Source organism: Bombina bombina, chromosome 4 (genome assembly GCF_027579735.1).
Source record: "Bombina bombina isolate aBomBom1 chromosome 4, aBomBom1.pri, whole genome shotgun sequence".
NCBI lineage: Eukaryota > Metazoa > Chordata > Amphibia > Anura > Bombinatoridae > Bombina > Bombina bombina.
Window position 1 is genome coordinate 111509098 of NC_069502.1, and position 21446 is coordinate 111530543.

At 39.2% G+C, this 21446-nt stretch overlaps 1 protein-coding gene across 2 annotated transcripts in view; it reads right to left on the reverse strand.

The window, feature by feature from the left end:
- The window catches only part of SUPT3H (SPT3 homolog, SAGA and STAGA complex component), a 1388329-nt gene that overhangs the window by 274018 nt on the left and 1092865 nt on the right, over window positions 1–21446 (reverse strand). For both annotated transcript variants that reach the window (XM_053709596.1, XM_053709597.1), the window contains exon 11: window positions 14763–14873. In XM_053709596.1, coding sequence (XP_053565571.1) covers window positions 14763–14873 — 111 coding nt within the window. The remainder of the gene's footprint in view (window positions 1–14762; window positions 14874–21446) is intronic.

Here is a 21446-nt window from a genome sequence, read left to right on the forward strand (position 1 = left end):
AAAAAGTGCTGACTGTCCACCAGTATGATTTGCATTCCTAAGTGCAGAAAAGGTAGTACAATGTACACTGTGTTAGATATTTAGCTGAGTGACTGTCCAGGAAAACATGGGGGATGTTTCATTGACTAGGTCAATCCTGACATACTGCAGCCTGTCATATTACATTAATTTTTACAGCTATAGCTGTAGTACAGAACACTAAGTAAGAACAGTTATAAATACAGTACATAATACAAACAAGTGAACTCAACACACACACACGCAGCTAATTGGAAGGAAGTTTTTGGACACTATTACTACTCAATTGCTCATAATATGATAATTGATCATCTATCTACACTCAACTCAGTTATCAGGGATGGAATCAATCAATGTTATGAGTCACAGAAGTTAATAAAAACAAACAAAAAACCCACTTTAAAGTTTTTGTACACTACGAATACTCACTTAATTGCTCACACTATGATGAATGATGATCTATCTACACTCAACTCAATTATCAGCAAATGAAATTAATCAATGTTATGCATCACAGAAGTTAATAAACAAAAAGGCAGTGGCACTTTAAAGTTTTTGTACAATACTACTCACTTTAGAGTCACCACCGCTTGACCACCGACACACTCCCAGATGAAGGGCTGTTGCCACTGCTCCCACATACTCTGCAAAAAAATGGCCGTTTCGCAGGCTTCTCAGGAACCGCCCAAAGCCGCCCACGGGTCCGCCTCTTTATTTTTTTTTAAAAACCGCGGACTCTCACGGTTTTTTAATCGCGGCGGATAATTGCGTTTAAAACCGCATTCTCTGTAAATCGTGCAGCGTTTTTTTTTTAATTAAAAAAAATTGTCTGATCGTCAGGAAAACGGAGGCGGAGTCCTCCAGGGTTCCATTGTATGAGGGAGGATGAGAAGCGGACCCGTGGGCGGACTTCGGAAGCCTGCAAAATGGCCATTTTTTTTGCAAGTGGGAGCAGTGGCAACAGAAAAACAGAATTTATGTTTGCCTGATAAATTTCTTTCTCCAACGGTGTGTCCGGTCCACGGCGTCATCCTTACTTGTGGGATATTCTCCTCCCCAACAGGAAATGGCAAAGAGCCCAGCAAAGCTGGTCACATGATCCCTCCTAGGCTCCGCCTACCCCAGTCATTCGACCGACGTTAAGGAGGAATATTTGCATAGGAGAAACCATATGGTACCGTGGTGACTGTAGTTAAAGAAAATAAAATATCAGACCTGATTAAAAAAACCAGGGCGGGGCCGTGGACCGGACACACCGTTGGAGAAAAGAAATTTATCAGGCAAACATAAATTCTGTTTTCTCCAACATAGGTGTGTCCGGTCCACGGCGTCATCCTTACTTGTGGGAACCAATACCAAAGCTTTAGGACACGGATGAAGGGAGGGAGCAAATCAGGTCACCTAAATGGAAGGCACCACGGCTTGCAAAACCTTTCTCCCAAAAATAGCCTCAGAAGAAGCAAAAGTATCAAACTTGTAAAATTTGGTAAAAGTGTGCAGTGAAGACCAAGTCGCTGCCCTACATATCTGATCAACAGAAGCCTCGTTCTTGAAGGCCCATGTGGAAGCCACAGCCCTAGTAGAATGAGCTGTGATTCTTTCGGGAGGCTGCCGTCCGGCAGTCTCGTAAGCCAATCTGATGATGCTTTTAATCCAAAAAGAGAGAGAGGTAGAAGTTGCTTTTTTGACCTCTCCTTTTACCTGAATAAACAACAAACAAGGAAGATGTTTGTCTAAAATCCTTTGTAGCATCTAAATAGAATTTTAGAGCGCGAACAACGTCCAAATTGTGCAACAAACGTTCCTTCTTTGAAACTGGTTTCGGACACAGAGAAGGTACGATAATCTCCTGGTTAATGTTTTTGTTAGAAACAACTTTTGGAAGAAAACCAGGTTTAGTACGTAAAACCACCTTATCTGCATGGAACACCAGATAAGGAGGAGAACACTGCAGAGCAGATAATTCTGAGACTCTTTCTGGCAGAAGAAATCGCAACTAAAAACAAACTTTCCAAGATAATAACTTAATATCAACGGAATGTAAGGGTTCAAACGGAACCCCCTGAAGAACTGAAAGAACTAAATTGAGACTCCAAGGAGGAGTCAAAGGTTTGTAAACAGGCTTGATTCTAACCAGAGCCTGCACAAGGCTTGAACATCTGGCACAGCTGCCAGCTTTTTGTGAAGTAATACCGACAAGGCAGAAATCTGTCCCTTCAGGGAACTAGCAGATAATCCTTTTTCCAATCCTTCTTGAAGGAAGGATAGAATCCTAGGAATCTTAACCTTGTCCCAAGGGAATCCTTTAGATTCACACCAACAGATATATTTTTTCCAAATTTTGTGGTAAATCTTTCTAGTCACAGGCTTTCTGGCCTGAACAAGAGTATCGATAACAGAATCTGAGAATCCTCGCTTCGATAAAATCAAGCGTTCAATCTCCAAGCAGTCAGCTGGAGTGAAACCAGATTCGGATGTTCGAACGGACCCCTGAACAAGAAGGTCTCGTCTCAAAGGTAGCTTCCAAGGTGGAGCCGATGACATATTCACCAGATCTGCATACCAAGTCCTGCGTGGCCACGCAGGAGCTATCAAGATCACCGACGCCCTCTCCTGCTTGATCCTGGCTATCAGCCTGGGGATGAGAGGAAATGGCGGGAACACATAAGCTAGTTTGAAGGTCCAAGGTGCCACTAGTGCATCCACTAGAGCCGCCTTGGGATCCCTGGATCTGGCCCCGTAGCAAGGAACTTTGAAGTTCTGACGAGAGGCCATCAGATCCATGTCTGGAATGCCCCACAGGTGAGTGACTTGGGCAAAGATTTCCGGATGGAGTTCCCACTCCCCCGGATGCAATGTCTGCCGACTCAGAAAATCCGCTTCCCAATTTTCCACTCCTGGGATGTGGATAGCAGACAGGTGGCAGGAGTGAGACTCCGCCCAAAGAATTATTTTGGTTACTTCTTCCATCGCTAGGGAACTCCTTGTTCCCCCCTGATGGTTGATGTACGCAACAGTCGTCATGTTGTCTGATTGAAACCGTATGAACCTGGTCCTCGCAAGCTGGGGCCAGGCCTGGAGAGCATTGAATATCGCTCTCAGTTCCAGAATATTTATCGGTAGAAGAGATTCTTCCCGAGACCAAAGACCCTGAGCTTTCAGGGATCCCCAGACCGCGCCCCAGCCTATCAGACTGGCGTCGGTCGTGACAATGACCCACTCTGGTCTGTGGAACATCATCCCTTGAGACAGATTGTCCAGGGACAGCCACCAACGGAGTGAGTCTCTGGTCTTCTGATTTACTTGTATCTTCGGAGACAAGTCTGTATAGTCCCCATTCCACTGACTGAGCATGCACAGTTGTAATGGTCTTAGATGAATGCGCGCAAAAGGAACTATGTCCATCGCCGCCACCATCAACCCGATCACTTCCATGCACTGAGCTATGGAAGGAAGAGGAACGGAATGAAGTATCCGACAAGAGTCCAGAAGCTTTGTTTTTCTGGCCTCTGTTAGAAAGATCCTCATTTCTAAGGAGTCTATAATTGTTCCCAAGAAGGGAACCCTTGTTGACGGGGATAGAGAACTCTTTTCCACGTTCACTTTCCAGCCGTGAGATCTGAGAAAGGCCAGGACAATGTCCGTGTGAGCCTTTGCTTGAGGAAGGGACGACGCTTGAATCAGAATGTCGTCCAGGTAAGGTACTACTGCAATGCCCCTTGGTCTTAGCACCGCTAGAAGGGACCCTAGTACCTTTGTGAAAATCCTTGGAGCAGTGGCTAATCCGAAAGGAAGCGCCACGAACTGGTAATGTTTGTCCAGGAATGCAAACCTTAGGAACCGATGATGTTCCTTGTGGATAGGAATATGTAGATACGCATCCTTTAAATCCACCGTGGTCATGAATTGACCTTCCTGGATGGAAGGAAGGATAGTTCGGATGGTTTCCATCTTGAACGATGGGACCTTGAGAAATTTGTTTAAGATCTTGAGATCTAGGATTGGTCTGAACGTTCCCTCTTTTTTGGGAACTATGAACAGATTGGAGTAGAACCCCATCCCCTGTTCTCTTAATGGAACAGGATGAATCACTCCCATTTTTAACAGGTCTTCTACACAATGTAAGAACGCCTGTCTTTTTATGTGGTCTGAAGACAACTGCGACCTGTGGAACCTCCCCCTTGGGGGAAGTCCTTGAATTCCAGAAGATAACCCTGGGAGACTATTTCTAGCGCCCAAGGATCCAGAACATCTCTTGCCCAAGCCTGAGCGAAGAGAGAGAGTCTGCCCCCCACCAGATCCGGTCCCGGATCGGGGGCCAATATTTCATGCTGTCTTGGTAGCAGTGGCAGGTTTCTTGGCCTGCTTTCCCTTGTTCCAGCCTTGCATTGGTCTCCAAGCTGGCTTGGCCTGAGAAGTATTACCCTCTTGCTTAGAGGACGTAGCACCTTTGGCTGGTCCGTTTTTACGAAAGGGACGAAAATTAGGTCTATTTTTTGCCTTGAAAGGCCGATCCTGAGGAAGGGCGTGGCCCTTACCCCCAGTGATATCAGAGATAATCTCTTTCAAGTCAGGACCAAACAACGTTTTTCCCCTTGAAAGGAATGTTTAGTAGCTTGTTCTTGGAAGACGCATCAGCCGACCAAGATTTCAACCGAAGCGCTCTGCGCGCCACAATAGCAAACCCAGAGTTCTTAGCCGCTAACTTAGCCAATTGCAAAGAGGCGTCTAGAGTGAAAGAATTAGCCAATTTGAGAGCATTGATTCTGTCCATAATCTCCTCATAAGGAGGAGAGTCACTATCGAGCACCTTAAGCAGTTCATCAAACCAGAAATATGCGGCAGTAGTGACAGGGACAATGCATGAAATGGGTTGTAGAAGGTAACCCTGCTGAACAAACATCTTTTTAAGCAAACCTTCTAATTTTTTATCCATAGGATCTTTGAAAGCACAACTATCCTCTATGGGAATAGTGGTGCGTTTGTTTAAAGTAGAAACCGCTCCCTCGACCTTGGGGACTGACTGCCATAAGTCCTTTCTGGGGTCGACCATAGGAAACAATTTTTTAAATATGGGGGGAGGGACGAAAGGAATACCGGGCCTTTCCCATTCTTTATTAACAATGTCCGCCACCCGCTTGGGTATAGGAAAAGCTACTGGGAGCCCCGGCACCTCTAGGAACTTGTCCATTTTACATAGTTTCTCTGGGATGACTAAATTTTCACAATCATCCAGAGTGGATAATACCTCCTTAAGCAAAATGCGGAGATGTTCCAATTTAAATTTAAATGTAATCACATCAGATTCAGCCTGCTGAGAAATGTTCCCTAAATCAGTAATTTCTCCCTCAGACAAAACCTCCCTGGCCCCCTCAGATTGGGTTAGGGGCCCTTCAGAGATATTAATATCAGCGTCGTCATGCTCTTCAGTAACTAAAACAGAGCAGCCACGCTTACGCTGACAAGGGTTCATTTTGGCTAAAATGTTTTTGACAGAATTATCCATTACAGCCGTTAATTGTTGCATAGTAAGGAGTATTGGCGCGCTAGATGTACTAGGGGCCTCCTGAGTGGGCAAGACTCGTGTAGACGAAGGAGGGAATGATGCAGTACCATGCTTACTCCCCTCACTTGAGGAATCATCTTGGGCATCATTGTCATTATCACATAAATCACATTTATTTAAATGAATAGGAATTCTGGCTTCCCCACATTCAGAACACAGTCTATCTGGTAGTTCAGACATGTTAAACAGGCATAAACTTGAACAGAAAGTACAAAAAACGTTTTAAAATAAAACCGTTACTGTCACTTTAAATTTTAAACTGAACACACTTTATTACTGCAATTGCGAAAAAACATGAAGGAATTGTTCAAAATTCACCAAATTTTCACCACAGCGTCTTAAAGCTTTGAAAATATTGCACAACAATTTTGGAAGCTTTAACCCTTAAAATAACGGAACCGGAGCCGTTTTTAAGCTTTAAACCCCTTTACAGTCCCTGGTATCTGCTTTGCTGAGACCCAACCAAACCCAAAGGGGAATACGATACCAAATGACGCCTTCAGAAGTCTTTTATAAGTATCAGAGCTCCTCTCACATGCGACTGCATGCCATGCCTCTCAAAAACAAGTGCGCAACACCGGCGCGAAAATGAGACTCTGCCTATGCTTTGGGAAAGCCCCTAAAGAATAAGGTGTCTAAAACAGTGCCTGCCGATATTATTATATCAAAATACCCATAAAAAATGATTCCTCAAGGCTAAATATGTGTTAATAATCAATCGATTTAGCCCAGAAAAAGTCTACAGTTTAAATAAGCCCTTGTGAAGCCCTTATTTACAATCGTAATAAACATGGCTTACCGGATCCCATAGGGAAAATGACAGCTTCCAGCATTACATCGTCTTGTTAGAATGTGTCATACCTCAAGCAGTAAGAGACTGCACACTGTTCCCCCAACTGAAGTTAATTGCTCTCAACAGTCCTGTGTGGAACAGCCATGGATTTTAGTTACGGTTGCTAAAATCATTTTCCTCATACAAACAGAATTCTTCATCTCATTTCTGTTTCTGAGTAAATAGTACGTACCAGCACTATTTGAAAATAACAAACTCTTGATTGAATAATGAAAAACTACAGTTAAACACTAAAAAAACTCTAAGCCATCTCCGTGGAGATGTTGCCTGTACAACGGCAAAGAGAATGACTGGGGTAGGCGGAGCCTAGGAGGGATCATGTGACCAGCTTTGCTGGGCTCTTTGCCATTTCCTGTTGGGGAGGAGAATATCCCACAAGTAAGGATGACGCCGTGGACCGGACACACCTATGTTGGAGAAAAAATCTTTGATAAGCGGTGCTTCAGGATTATTCAAAAATAGACTTTGTTTACAGCATTTACAGCATGGATACAGGATAAAAACACACTTGCAAGTGTAAGACAAAGGGCTTGACGGGTTTTGGCTTACACCGTCATCAGAAGCCTAAGTCATGATATCAATCTACACTTATTTAAAGGCATTACAACTTTCTGATATGTTAATTACATAATCACACATTTAGATTTTAAATAGATTAACCCCTTAAATCCCCAACTTCATATCCGTGTCCTTATATAGATCTATATTAGTCCTTGGTATCTAATCTTTGATCAAAACATAACTATCCCCCTTATCCAAATTCCTATTCTAATAACATGTTTTAAAACTAAAACTATGTAAGGTATTATTAGGTGTCATGGAGGGATGGGGTGAGGGATGTGGCGAGGTGGGGGATTGGGTTCCTGAGCAATTCCTTTTCCCCCTTAATTATGCCAAAGCCCATATGCTTAGGATGCAGGCTATTGGCATGAAGAATTGTATTAGACTGCAACGTCTTACGATATAATTCACTATTGATGCTGCCTTTCGAAACATCACCCCTTAGTGTCACATCAAGAAAGGATATCTCTATAGAACTGACCGTATGGGTGAACTGTAAGCCCACTGTGTTCGAGTTTAAATACTTTATAAAGTCTTCTACTTCTGAGACTGAGCCCCTAAAAACAAAAATCAAATCGTCTATATGTCGATAATAAAACTTAATCCAGTTAATGTATGGGTTACTATCTCCATAAACATGGAACAGCTCCCACCAACCCATAAAAAGGTTGGCATAGGAGGGGGCAAACTTAGCCCCCATAGCTGTTCCACGCTTCTGGAGATGGTAATTCCCATCAAACAGAAAGTAATTATGATTTAACAGAAATCTTGTTACTCTGATAACATAATCTTTAAATGATTCATCAAAATTTGTATATTTGTTTAAAAAGAATCTAACACCTGTAAGACCTTTACTATGAGGGATGGAAGCATAAAGTCCTACCACATCCACTGTCACTCAAATATATCCTTCTTGCCAAGTTTCATCTTCCAATAATCTTAGAAGATGCTTGGTATCTCTTAGATAGCTGGGAATCAATTTAAATAGTGGCTGCAAAAAGGAATCAATCCAAGTGGAAAGACTCTCAAATGGGGAACCTATTCCGGAGACTATGGGCCTCCCCTGCACTTGTTTCAGGGACTTGTGTAATTTCAGCAGGTGGTGAAAGATTGGCACCACCGGGTCAGACACAAACAGAAAATCAAAAGTTGTATGTATGTATTGGGTACTTGTAAAGTGCGGCTAATCACCCTTAAGGGTCTCAAGGCGCTGCTCATTTTATCGACCTTCGGAAGGCTGAAAGGCTGAGTGGACCTCGGCAGGGATCGAGCCTGCAACCCTTGGGTTGCTACAGAGCTCAGCCACAGTGCCTTAGCATGCTGAGCTATCTGTCTGGCTGAAGAGGAATCATCTATAAGACGCGCCTCTCTGCCGTCATCAAATATATCATACACAAGGCCCTGGAACATTCTAGTGGGATTGCCAAACAACCTGCAATAAACTTCACTGTCCGCAAGCTGTCTTTCTGCCTCCCTTATATAGCCTCCACATAACCACTATGTTCCCACCTTTATCTTTAGTAGTGCAGTATGTTCAAATCAGCCTCTACACGATTGTGGAAGGTTTCTAAAACCCCACTCCTAACCTTCGTAGGGTAAAAAATGGATGGAGGCTTGAAGCATACACTTCCCTTTATCAGACCAAAATTCTCTTTATACGTCTCCATTTCCAACTCAAGGAGGGACAGATAGTCTTTTGCTTCATCAAAGGCTATATCACATTGAGCACCCTTTGTTAGTGGAGACATATCATTCACATTTTCAACAATCTTTTCTTTCTGATTTGCAAAAAAATTCTTTAATGTTAGTTTCCTAACAAAACAATTTAGATCAATGATGGTTTCAAAAAGGTTAAAGATACAGCTTGGGACAAAACCTAAGCCCAGACCAAGGACATTCGTCTCTGATTTATTATACACCTCTGTAGTGAGATTGATTATTGCGAGACTTTGAATCTGTTTCAGCGGCAACAGCCCTTCATCTGGGAGTGTGGCGGTGGTCAAGCGGTGGTGTGGCGGTGGGACATGCGCTCAAAGTTGTGACTCTAAAGTGAGTAGTATTGTACAAAAACTTTAAAGTGCCACTGCCTTTTTTCACTGCCACTTGATCCCTGCAAAAGCTATCCTGCATACCGACTATGTTTACAGTGCTGCGGAATCTGTTGGCGCTCTACAAATACCTGATTAATAATAATAATAATAATTAACTTCTGTGACGCATAACATTGATTGATTGCATTTCCTGATAATTGAGTTGAGTGAAAACATGGACAATGTGGAAAGAAGAACTGGCCAGCTAATTTCATTCCAATTAGCTGTGTGTGTGTTGAGTTCACTTGTTTGTATTATGTTCTCTAACTATAACTGTTCCACTTAGTGTTCTGTTATGTACTACAGAATAGCTATATATATGAGCAAAAGAGAGAGACCACACTCATAGGACTTAATATCACCACCTCAATGGTATTTAATAAACAGTAACGTTTCGGGGTTTCCCCCTTTGTCAAACATGACAAAGGGGGAAACCCCGAAATGTTACTGTTTATTAAATACCATTGAGGTGGTGATATTAAGTCCTATAAGTGCGGTCTCTCTCTTTTGCTCATATTGTACATATATGTATTGCACCTAGGCATTATCAAGGAACGTGAGTGCTTGGTGACCAGAACTTTGCTATATATATATATATATATATATATATATATATATATATACATATATATATATATACATATATATATATACACACACACATTGGTTAATTTAATAAATGTGCCTCAAATGCCCCCAAAATACTGTCTAGTGTAGTTTATTAAAAAATAAAGATGGCAGCATCTTTATTTGTTAACAAAATTACTGCACTACGCAGTATTTTGGGGATAAAGTTGGCGGTGTTAGAAAAAAAAAACGGCACTGAAAAGTGCCTTTATATTGCGGTCAATGGGAACTGTATGTTGCCAGTAAATATATATATATTTTTTTTATGTGTTAATATGTGTATATACACATATTAACACATAAAAATATATGTATATAATCATATATATATATTTAAGTTTGCTGCGAACGCTGCGCTACTTACACCCTTCGCTGATCGATGTTCTAATGCTGTCTCTGACGGCATCAGAACGAGGCTCCCTTAGGAGCCTATGAAAATTGAGGATATCTAGGTTCAGTAGCAGACAGAGCCTTTTCTGTTTGCAATGGATATCTGCAGGTAACAGAGTGTTATCATTTCCCTCTTTGGAGAAGTGTATATAGCGCTTCATAAGTAACCAGCTAGATTTCACAAGTAAACAAAATAACTGGAGCAAATCAAATAAATAAAAATTGATTGAGAAATATTCAGAAAGCTTTTCATTCAGTTACATCTTTGTTAATATTTTGAGTTATAAAGACCAGGAACATTTTAACACTTTTTTGCATTACTTATCCCAAATTACTATGGGTTTAAAGGGATAGTCTAGTAAAAATTATACTTTCATGATTCATGATATAGCAGGCAATTTTAAGCAACTTTCTAATTTACTCCTATTATCAATTTTTCTTTGTTCCCTTGGTATCTTTATCTGAAAAAGCATGAATGTAAGCATAGGAGCAGGCCGATTTTTGGTTCAGCACCTGGGTAGCACTTTCTGATTGGTGTCTCAATGTAGTCACCAATCAGCAAGCGCTACCCAAGTGCTGAACCAAAAATGGTCCGGCTCCTAAACTTACATTCAAAAAAGATATCAAGAGAACGAAGAAAATTTGATAATAGGAGAAAATGAGAAAGTTGCTTAAAATTACATTCTCTATCCGAATCATGAAAGTTTAATTTTGACTAGACTATTCCTTTAACCCCAGCAAAGGGGTTAAACACAAAGGTGAAGTCCTACTCAGGAAGTCTTGCAGCTCCCAAGCAAGAAGGCCAGTGATTGCAGGCTACATGAAACTGCAACAACTGATTGGCTCACAGGCTGTATTCTGTTTCCATGCTGCAGCACTTGTGACTCAAGTAGGGCTTAATGCACGTTAAACCCTTTTGCAGTGGTTAAAGATAGCGTAAGCAAAAAATGCAATTTTATAGTGAACTAGAGTATTCCTGTATGGATAGCAGTGCTTATGGAAGATCATATACTTAAGACAGATAAGCGGTTCACCAACAGACTAACTACTTACACTATGTGTCTAGACAGCCTTAGACACGACAGAGTGCTGAAATAGCCAGCACATGCTTTATTTCCTCACACTGCGGCTTCCAACAAGGCTCTAATTACCTAGTTCAATTTTTCTACATTGTAGTTATGAACTAAATGAGCGACGCATGGATAATTTCAACCACTTTGCTTGTAAGGACTTCTGCAAAAGTTTTCAAAAAACGCCAAGCTGACAAACAAGAGAAATGGTAACAGAGCAATTATATCTTCTGCTTACATTAGCAAATGATCTGCTGAAAATATCATTCAGGTTTCTGGTATATAGAAAAGTATAAATGGGGCGAACAGTAACGGCAAGCTTTATACTGACAGAAAATAAACAGCTGCCAAAAATCTCTCAATAAACCTTGCACTGAGAAATATATTCAGTAATCAGAGTTCTGATAATATGGATTTTAATCTTCCCTAAATACCATTTGTTTTTGGCCTTTATTTCATACTAATAAAGTTGTGGTATCAGTTGCAATCTCTGGCCCTTGGGAATTAACCAAGCTGGGCAATACCCTTCCAGCCACTAAGTGGTTAAAGATATTTGACAGCTATTATCTCGATTAATAGCACAGTATTGGTTTCATGTTTAAATGCAGTTATTTCAAGCTGGCTCAGCCCAAACCCATAATTACTTCACTCAACTGCAGAATAAAAAAAAGCACAGGACTTCAAGTCAGTTGTATTTCATGTCCATGGAAGTAGGATTTTGTGGGCTATTTTTTCTGACAGATTTAGCTATTCATTTATGTAAAGAGAATGCATGAATGTATGAGTTAAATAAAGACACAAAATAATACATTTTCTACGGATAGATCAAATATAAAAAATATATAAATATCACAGTATAGTTTTTACAATGTTTAGGATAGTACAGTAGGTCTGATTATTAAAAGGACAGGGTATTAAAAAATGTTTCCATCAATTATATGAAAGAGCAGTTAAAAGGGTAAAGGACCATTAAATACAATACAATTACATAATCAACAATAACATATTTAAAAACATATTTAAAATACAATGCAATAGCACTTATATTGAATTTCAAGAGTATTAGATTTTTTTTATGGCAATTTATTTAAAAAAAATGCAATTTTCCCTCCCACTGTATCATGTGACAGCTATCAGCCAGTCACATAATGCATATATGTAGGTACTGAGCCACTAGCAGGACTTCCACGGTAGCAAAGGTCGCAGGTGCGACCAGGCCCTGGAAGCCTGCCACGGGGCGGGGGGCCTGCCAGATGCAATCCTGGCCCTGGAGATCCGCAACTCTCCATGACTGATGAACACAGGATGTATTCCAGTCCAGACAGTAGATCAGTTGCGGTGTATTGCTGTAGCCTGTCACAGTGGCTGAACTTTCTGGGGGATGGTCTGACATGGGAGGGAGGCAGATGTGATACAGACCCTGGAGATCTGCAACATCGCTACTCTTACTAACTGCAGGCACACCATATGACATTAACTGCTTCTCACTGCATATAAGAAGCATTATTGCTAGCTATATAGCGCTAGAGAGAACACCAGATATATTCCAGTTCCATACAGTAAATCAGTAGCTGTATACTGCTGAACCTTACATTGGCAGAATTGCATGGCGGCCGGCTTGTGTATATATTTTATATCACCACTGTCTGGACTGAAATACATCCGAATTCTGTTCTCTCTCCAGCGCTCTATATTCTCGTATTCAGCGGAGAAGCAGTGAGTGATCTCAATTACTCTTATCACACAGTACCTTCTGCCTGCGCAGTGACAAATCACCACATACGTATCTTTAACCCTGCTGCATGATAAAGTAATTGAGGTTACACTGCATTCCTTCCCAGTTGCATATTATAGATATTGCGGCATCAGACATCAACATGTGAAAAAAAGTCTCTATAGTATCCCATGGCCCCCATAGAATGTAAGGAGTTTAAGACTCTTGTGGGTGGGGGCGATGCGCATAGGCTGCTTTCCTGCTGGGACTCCTCCTCAGAGCACGCTGCAGATTAAAGTCTCCTGTCTTGAACCTGCCATTTCATGCTTAGGAGCCTGATTGAATGCTGTGCTAATGTGAGAGCAATATTACTTTTTTCATATACGCTCACACACTAGACTAGCTATATATATGTATATATATATACACATATATGTAATTTTTAGACTTGTTCATTGAGCGTGTGTTACACTTTTTCATCTTTATGAGTTTCATAACTATGTGATTTATTAAATCTTGTTTGCTGCCTTAATCAATTTACTTGTACTGACAATCAGTTAATACCTGTTATTGGCAAATGAAGCAGGGCATTCATGTTTATTTTATTTATATATATATATATATATATATATATTTTTTTTTTTTTATTTTTTTTTAAATCATATGCTCTATCTGAATCATTAAAGCTTAATTTTTACTTTATAACCAATTTAAGTAAAAAGATGTTTAGAATTGAACAGAAACTAACAGGAATTACATAATACAACTTGAGTCTTTGTACTCAACTATTTCTTAGCTGATAGGTAACCCTTTTATTACCCATTGCCCAGTTTCATTTGTCCATATCTGAATGCACATGTCTAATATAAAGATCTGTGCATTGCCACCAGTTATGGCTGTAGAGGGGCACTGGAGGTTGCTAAGTAACCCCATTCAATTCTGTAGTGCCACCAAAGAGAAGGTATCAATACTCATAACTATTTTACATGGCCCTTACTCTACACGGACAAGTTGAGAGGTAAACTGAAGTGAAAGGGACAAGAAGCAATGCCTAATATAGAATAATAAAACAGAATCCCACCCTCTACTTTTGATATGTAGTTTGGGGTAACCTTTGTTACCGCCAGATATAAGGTCTACAAATAGGGATGCTCATTCATGTCCTTGTTAAACTACAGACATGAAGTCTGGATACTGTCACGCAAATTAACACCATAAGCATCACTTCTTCTTCCTCCATAATGTGCGAATATTTAAAGACGACTTTAAGAGTCTACTGAATTATACATTTTGGAAAGAGTTGAGGAAGATCAGAACAGGAAACCAAAAGATCCTGGAAGCCTTGAATGATTTGTTTTGTCTACCCTATACTGTGAAAGATTTTGGCCTATCTTTATACCACAACCCTACTTTTTCCTGGTTATTTAGTATGACATTTATATTACCACATTTCAAGGCTCTTTATACTGCTCTTTGTAATATGTCGAGATTTTTCAAGTAAATAATGAGGTAGTAAGAGAAAAATTATCGAGGCTTGAACTCGTTTAATAATTATAAGCCATTTAGTCATTGATGGCAAAAGTAAGTAAATCCTGAAAATGAGCAGGATATGCATATGGAAATAAGGAGAAATGTAAGCCTGCCTAATATGTAAGTAAAATAAATAAATTATATAAAAATGACTTTATGTTTCCAGAGAAGACAGAAATTACTAAGTTTTATTTCCCGGGAGAAATATTTGCCTTTCACAAAGAAAATTACAGAGACCACAAATTACTCTTAACAATTCCATGGCTTCTTCATACGACCACTTGAAAATAAAATCTCCTTAAGATTACAAATATAACTTTTTTTAAACTCTGTTATTACGCACCGTGAATGGAGAGAGTGGGCCAATCTTCTGGCCGTAGCGCCGAATTGCTTCTCTGATGTGGCTGGGCTGGATGGCATCGCTCTGCGACTCTATCCCACTGGCTGCTGCGCTCTGCAAGGAAAAAGCACATGAATGCTTGCTAAATGAAAAACATGCAACGGGCCTTCATAGCATGAAACTGTGTAACTGAAAACCTTCCCAAATATATATATTTTTCTTCTCTTTTTTATCTCAAGACACATGCTGTTGCTGCCACATACTCCATCAGAAACAATATCCCATTAACAAGTCAAAAGAAACTTTTACACGACCTCTACTGAAAAATGCTAGTATTGTGTATTACACATTGTTAATGTTAAGCTAAAATCTGTAAGCACTAGTAAAGGTTATTGTTTCCTATGACTATAGAGACTATACAGCACTCAAATTGTGCAAAGAAATGAACTACAACTGAGAAACTGTTGTTTTGTTATTTATACTGATGAGCTAATTTAATTTGTTTTTGGAAAAGATTCTACATTTCAACTGACAACTTTTCAACATCTTGAGATGCTGTGCTTTCTTTTTTATAAAATGTCCATAGTTTATTTTCATAAGCACTAAAGTGTAGGTGGGATGTAATACAGCGCAAATGTAGATTCTCTATTTTTTGTAAATAAATTTAAATGTGAAAGATATAGTGTTTGCTTTACGTATGTCCGTACAACATTAGTAGCCCATACAATTATCCTATCTGGTACTGCATGTGAATAACACGGAAAGGTACATGCATGTATAAAAAGAAAATGCACTAATATGTTATAGCATTTTATTATTGCACTACTGCTTGAATATAACATATTATATTATATATAAATTTAATTCAAGGACCACTTAACACTGTAGAATATCATAATCAATAAATGCATAATAAAAAGACAAAAGCACTTAGTTTGAATTTCAAATGAATAGTAGATTTTTTTCTGACAAATGTAAAAGTAAGATACATTTTTCTTCCTAATGCGTCATATAACAGCTATCAGCCAATCACAAAATGCATATGGGTATAGGGTATATCCTGTGAATCTTGCACATGCTCAGTAGGAGCCTGTGCCTCACAAAGTTTGCATAAAAAAAGATTGTGCACATTTAGATACGCAAAGTTGAATGGAAAGTTGTTTAAAAATGTATGTTCTATCTAAATCATGAAAGTTTATTTTTGACTTGAATGTCCCTTTAAATTGTTAAAGGGACACTGAACCCAATTTTTTTCTTTTGTGATTCAGATAGAGCATGACATTTTAAGCAACTTTCTAATTTACTCCTATTATCAAATTTTCTTCATTCTCTTGGTATCTTTATTTAAAAATGCAAGAATGTAAGTTTAGATGCCGGCCCATTTTTGGCGAAAAACCTGGGTTGTCCTTGCTGATTGGTGGATAAATTCATCCACCAATAAAAAAAGTGCTGCCCAGAGATCTGAACCAAGAAAAAAGATTAGATGCCTTCTTTTTCAAATAAAGATAGCAAGAGAACAAAGAAAAATTGATAATAGGAGTAAATTAGAAAGTTTCTTAAAATTGCATGCTCTATCTATCTCTCTATCAGCTAATTAAACTCAGTAAGGGTGAATTAGAACTGGAGAAAATTACTTCCTTATGGAATCGATTGTTACCTCAATCATACATTGATATAAAAACTGTCCAATCTTCAATTTGCAAAGTAGCCCAGGTGACTATCAGCCACCTGGCGGGAGATGCATGTCAAACTCTTACATAATGCATATTTCACTCCCGAAAAGGTCCATAAAATTCATAATTTTAGTTTCAATAAATGCCCAAAGTGTGCGCTCCCTGCAGCTGAATTAATGCACATTATTTGGACCTGTCCTAAAATAAGGCATTTTTGGTGGAAGCTAGAGTTTTGGCTCAATAAAACTTAAAAAATCTCTCAATTGGCTCTTACACAGCAACAGATCATCTTTGGTATAAAGCACCATAGTCCAAATGATAAACTGATATTTCTTTTTATAATGGCAACTAGATATCTTATTCTTAAAAATTGGAAATTAAGAATAGCCCCATCTATTCCAGAGATCAAGAACTGTTTGAAAAAACAATGCTTGTTAGAACAAAGGGACACTAATTTAGATAATGATTCTTACATTAGACATTTTTTTGCCAAATGGTCAGCTTTTATTAGGTAATTGCCAGACACAGAGATGAATGACTTAATATTTCCATTCAGAAACTCGGAACTGGTGCTTCTGGGTGTCTGGTAACAATCTATCAGCTGAGATGAGCTTAGATGATTTTCTGGGATTCCCCTGGTTTTATACAATGGTACTCTCGTCCCTAGTTTTTGGCTTCGTCGGGGGGGGGGGGGGGGGGAGTGGATCCTTCCTGGTTTGTCCTTGTCCCTCCCCTTCCTTTTTTCCTTGTCCTGCTCTCCTCCATCCCCCCGCCCCTTTTTTCCCTCCTCTCTCTTCTTCTCTTTCTCCTTTTCTCTTTGGTTTTGGTAACCCATGGTTGGGTTGTCTAATTCAGATAAAATTCAGCAGAACATTTATTTGCTCACTGCTCTTCATTTAAATGTAAAACAATTTTGAACTGTTTGCGATTTTTTTGACATTTGTTTCTGTAAATTACTGCTGACATTTAAATAAAATAATTACTATAATAAAATGGAAAATATGGGAGATAATTACATGTGAGGAACCTAGGTGCTCTAGGCTCTTGAGAAATTTTTGAGATATTTGTGAATTTATATGTTATGCGCAAATGAGAAATATTGAAGATAATTCTCTGTTGAAATTGTATTGCCTGTTTCTGTTCCTGATTCCTCCGGGATCATATTTTGTGATGTTACTGTATGATGTAATACTCGTTGTTCACATGTGTTTCTCTCAATAAAAAGCTTTTTAAAAAAATTGCATGCTCTATCTGAATCACAAAAGAAAAAAAATTGGGTTCAGTGTCCCTTTAAATTCAGCACAAAAGCAGCACTACTTAGAGTTAGCGGAATACATCTGGTGAGCCAATCACCAGCTAGATCCCATTACTGCATTGCGACTCTTGCACACTCTATCTGAACCATGAACATTTTGACTTTCAGGTTCACAACAAGAACTACTGTTTGTATGCGCTCACAAATTATTTTCAGTGCACGGATTAATTATGGTGTTTGCTGAAATAAATATCCCAGCACGTTGACTGTGGTCCAAACAACAACCATCTTCACAACTACTGGAAATTGCACAATAAATCCATTTTATTTCTTGTTTTTCAAAAACTGAAAAGAATGATGTCTCCAGAGAATAATCATAAGTGCCAATCGTTGCCAACAGAAATAATTAGCAAACAGTAACTTTTGCAGTCAGAAATATGTAAGAGCAATTAATCTCCTATAAACTTCAAAATGAAGACTCCAAAGAGATGTTAAAATAACACTTCATCCCACTGCAATTTGCATAAACTATTCAGTCATTTTTTTATTTTTAAATAAAAAAATTGTTAGTTTAATTTGTCTTTTCATGGGGTATATTTCTACTAGACCACCACTAGCATGGCAAGTTCTGTTGTAAAACAAATCTTTGATGACTATTCCATGGGTTTCTGTATTATTCAACAGACTAATTTGCAAACATTTTTCCTATATTAAAATATATTTTTTTCCTTGACTTCCATTTTTTTTGTCAGTGAATTACTCAAAGTCTGTTTTAACATTCATGGAAAACAGAAATGTATTTTCTTTAAAGAGAAACATTATTGAAAATGAATGAAAGCACATCCTTGAGAAATCATCCAAAAGACGGCAGTGGTGGTTTAATTGATTATGAGTTTCCAGTTACCATATTTAAAGCGGTGCCAAAGTGCAAAAATGTGTATAAAATATATGATATAGCAATGCAATTTTATGTTCAGATATTAAAAAAATGGGCAAGTTTGCATTTCATTGCATTCCAACTAAATGAGAAAAAATGTAATCCACTTTAAAGGGGAAGTGAAATCAAAATTAAACTTTCATGATTCAGATAGAGCGTGTCATATTAAACAAAATTTTAATTCATGTCTATAATCACATTTGCTTTGTTCTCTTGGTATCCTTTGTTGAATAGCATACATTGGTAGGCTCTTTAGTAGAGCCGGTGGTATTGCTTCTGATTGGATGTACCACCCACATTGTCACAAGATAAAAACAACATACTTTAAAGAGTGGCAGCTAACAGGTAAGAATTCTACATTAAAACTATATCGGCCAGATTACGAGTTTTGCGTTATGAGGGGTGCGGTACTAACTTGTCACCACTCACTTCCCTACAGCGCTGGTATTACAGGTTTTTATAAACCCAGCGTTATTAGGCAAGAAGTGAGCGTAGAGGAAATTGTGCTCCATACCGCACTCCAATACCAGTGCTGCTTAAGTCAGCTGTGAGCTGGTTGTACATGCTCGTGTACGATTTCCCCATAGACATCAATGGGGAGAGCCGGCTGAGAAAAAGTCTAACACCTGCAATAAAGCAGCGTAAAGCTCCGTAACGCAGCCCCATTGATTCCTATTTATGTTTACACCTAAAACCCTAACATAAACCCAGAGTCTAAACACCCCTAATCTTACACTTATTAACCCCTAATCAGCCGCTCCGGACATCGCCGCCACTATAATAAACATATTAACCCCTAAACCGCCGCACTCCTGCATTGCAAACACTAGTTAAATAGTATTAACCCCTAATCTGCCGTCCCTCACATCGCCACCACCTAACTAAATGTATTAACCCCTAATCTGCCGCCCCCAACGTCGCCGCCACTATACCAAATTTGTTAACCCCTAAACCTAAGTCTCACCCTAACACCCCCTAACTTAAATATAATTAAATTAAATCTAAATCAAAACTACTATTACTAACTAAATAATTCCTATTTAAAAATAAATACCTATAAAATAAACCCTAAGCTAGCTACAATATAACTAATAGTTACATTGTAGCTAGCTTAGGGTTTATTTTTATTTTACAGGCAAGTTTGTATTTATTTTAACTAGGTAGAATAGTTACTAAATAGTTATTAACTATTTGCTAACTACCTGGCTAAAATAAATACAAATGTACCTGTAAAATAAAACCTAACCTAAGTTACACTAATACTACACTACAATTAAATAAATTACCTAAATTAAATACAATTAAATAAATTAAATACAATTACCTAAATTACAAAACAAAACAAAACACTAAATTACACAAAATAAAAACAAATTACAAGATATTTAAACTAATTACACCTAATCTAATAGCCCTATCAAAATAAAAAAAGCCCCCCCAAAATAAACAAACCCCTAGCCTAAACTAAACTACCAATAGCCCTTAAAAGGGCCTTTTGCAGGGCATTGCCCCAAAGAAATCAGCTCTTTAACCTGTTAAAAAAGATACAATCAACCCCCCCAACAGTAAAACCCACCACCCGCACAACCAACCCCCCAAATAAAACCCTAACTAAAAAAAACTAAGCTCCCCATTGCCCTGAAAAGGGCATTTGGATGGGCATTGCACTGAAAAGGGCATTTGGATGGGCATTGCACTGAAAAGGGCATTTAGCTCTATTGCAACCCAAAGCCCTAACCTAAAAATAAAACCCACCCAATTAACCCTTAAAAAAACCTAACACTAACCCCTGAAGATCCACTTACAGTTTTGAAGATCCGACATCCATCCTCAACGAAGCTGGGAGAAGTCCTCATCGAAGCGGCAAGAAGTCCTCAACGAAGCCGGGAGAATTGGTCCTCCAGACGGGCAGAAGTCTTCATCCAGACGGCATCTTCTATCTTAATCTATCCGGCGCAGAGCGGCTCCATCTTCCAGACATCCGATGCGGAGCATCCTCTTCTTTCCAACGACTAACAACGAATGAAGGTTCCTTTAAATTACGTCATCCAAGATGGCGTCCCTTATATTCCGATTGGCTGATAGAATTCTATCAGTCAATCGGAATTAAGGTTGAAAAAATCCTATTGGCTGATGCAATGAACCTATTGATCCTATTTGCTGATTGGAACAGTCAATAGAATGCAAGCTCATCCTATTGGCTGATTGAATCAGCCAATAGGATTAAAGTTCAATCCTATTGGCTGATTGCATCAGCCAATAGGATTTTTTCAACCTTAATTCCGATTGGCTGATAGAATTCTATCAGCCAATCAGAATCTAAGGGACGCCATACTGGATGACGTAATTTAAAGGAACCTTCATTCGTCGTTAGTCATCGGAAAGAAGAGGATGCTCCGCGCCGGATGTCTTGAAGATGGAGCCGCTCCGCGCCGGATTGATGTAGATAGAAGATTCCGTCTGGATGAAGACTTCTGCCCGACTGGAGGACCACTTCTCCCAGCTTGGATGAAAACTTCTCCCGGCTTCGTTGAGGACTTCTTGCCGCTTTATTGGGTGGGTTTTATTTTTAGGTTAGGGCTTTGGGCTGCAATAGAGCTAAATGCCCTTTTAAGGGCAATGCGCATCCAAATGCCCTTTTCAGGGCAATGGGGAGCTTAGGTTTTTTTAGTTAGGGTTTTATTTTGGGGGGTTGGTTGTGTGGGTGGTGGGTTTTACTGTTGGGGAGGTTGTTTGTATTATTTTTTTTTCAGGTAAAAGAGCTGATTTCTTTGGAGCAATGCCCCACAAAAGGCCCTTTTAAGGGCTATTGGTAGTTTAGT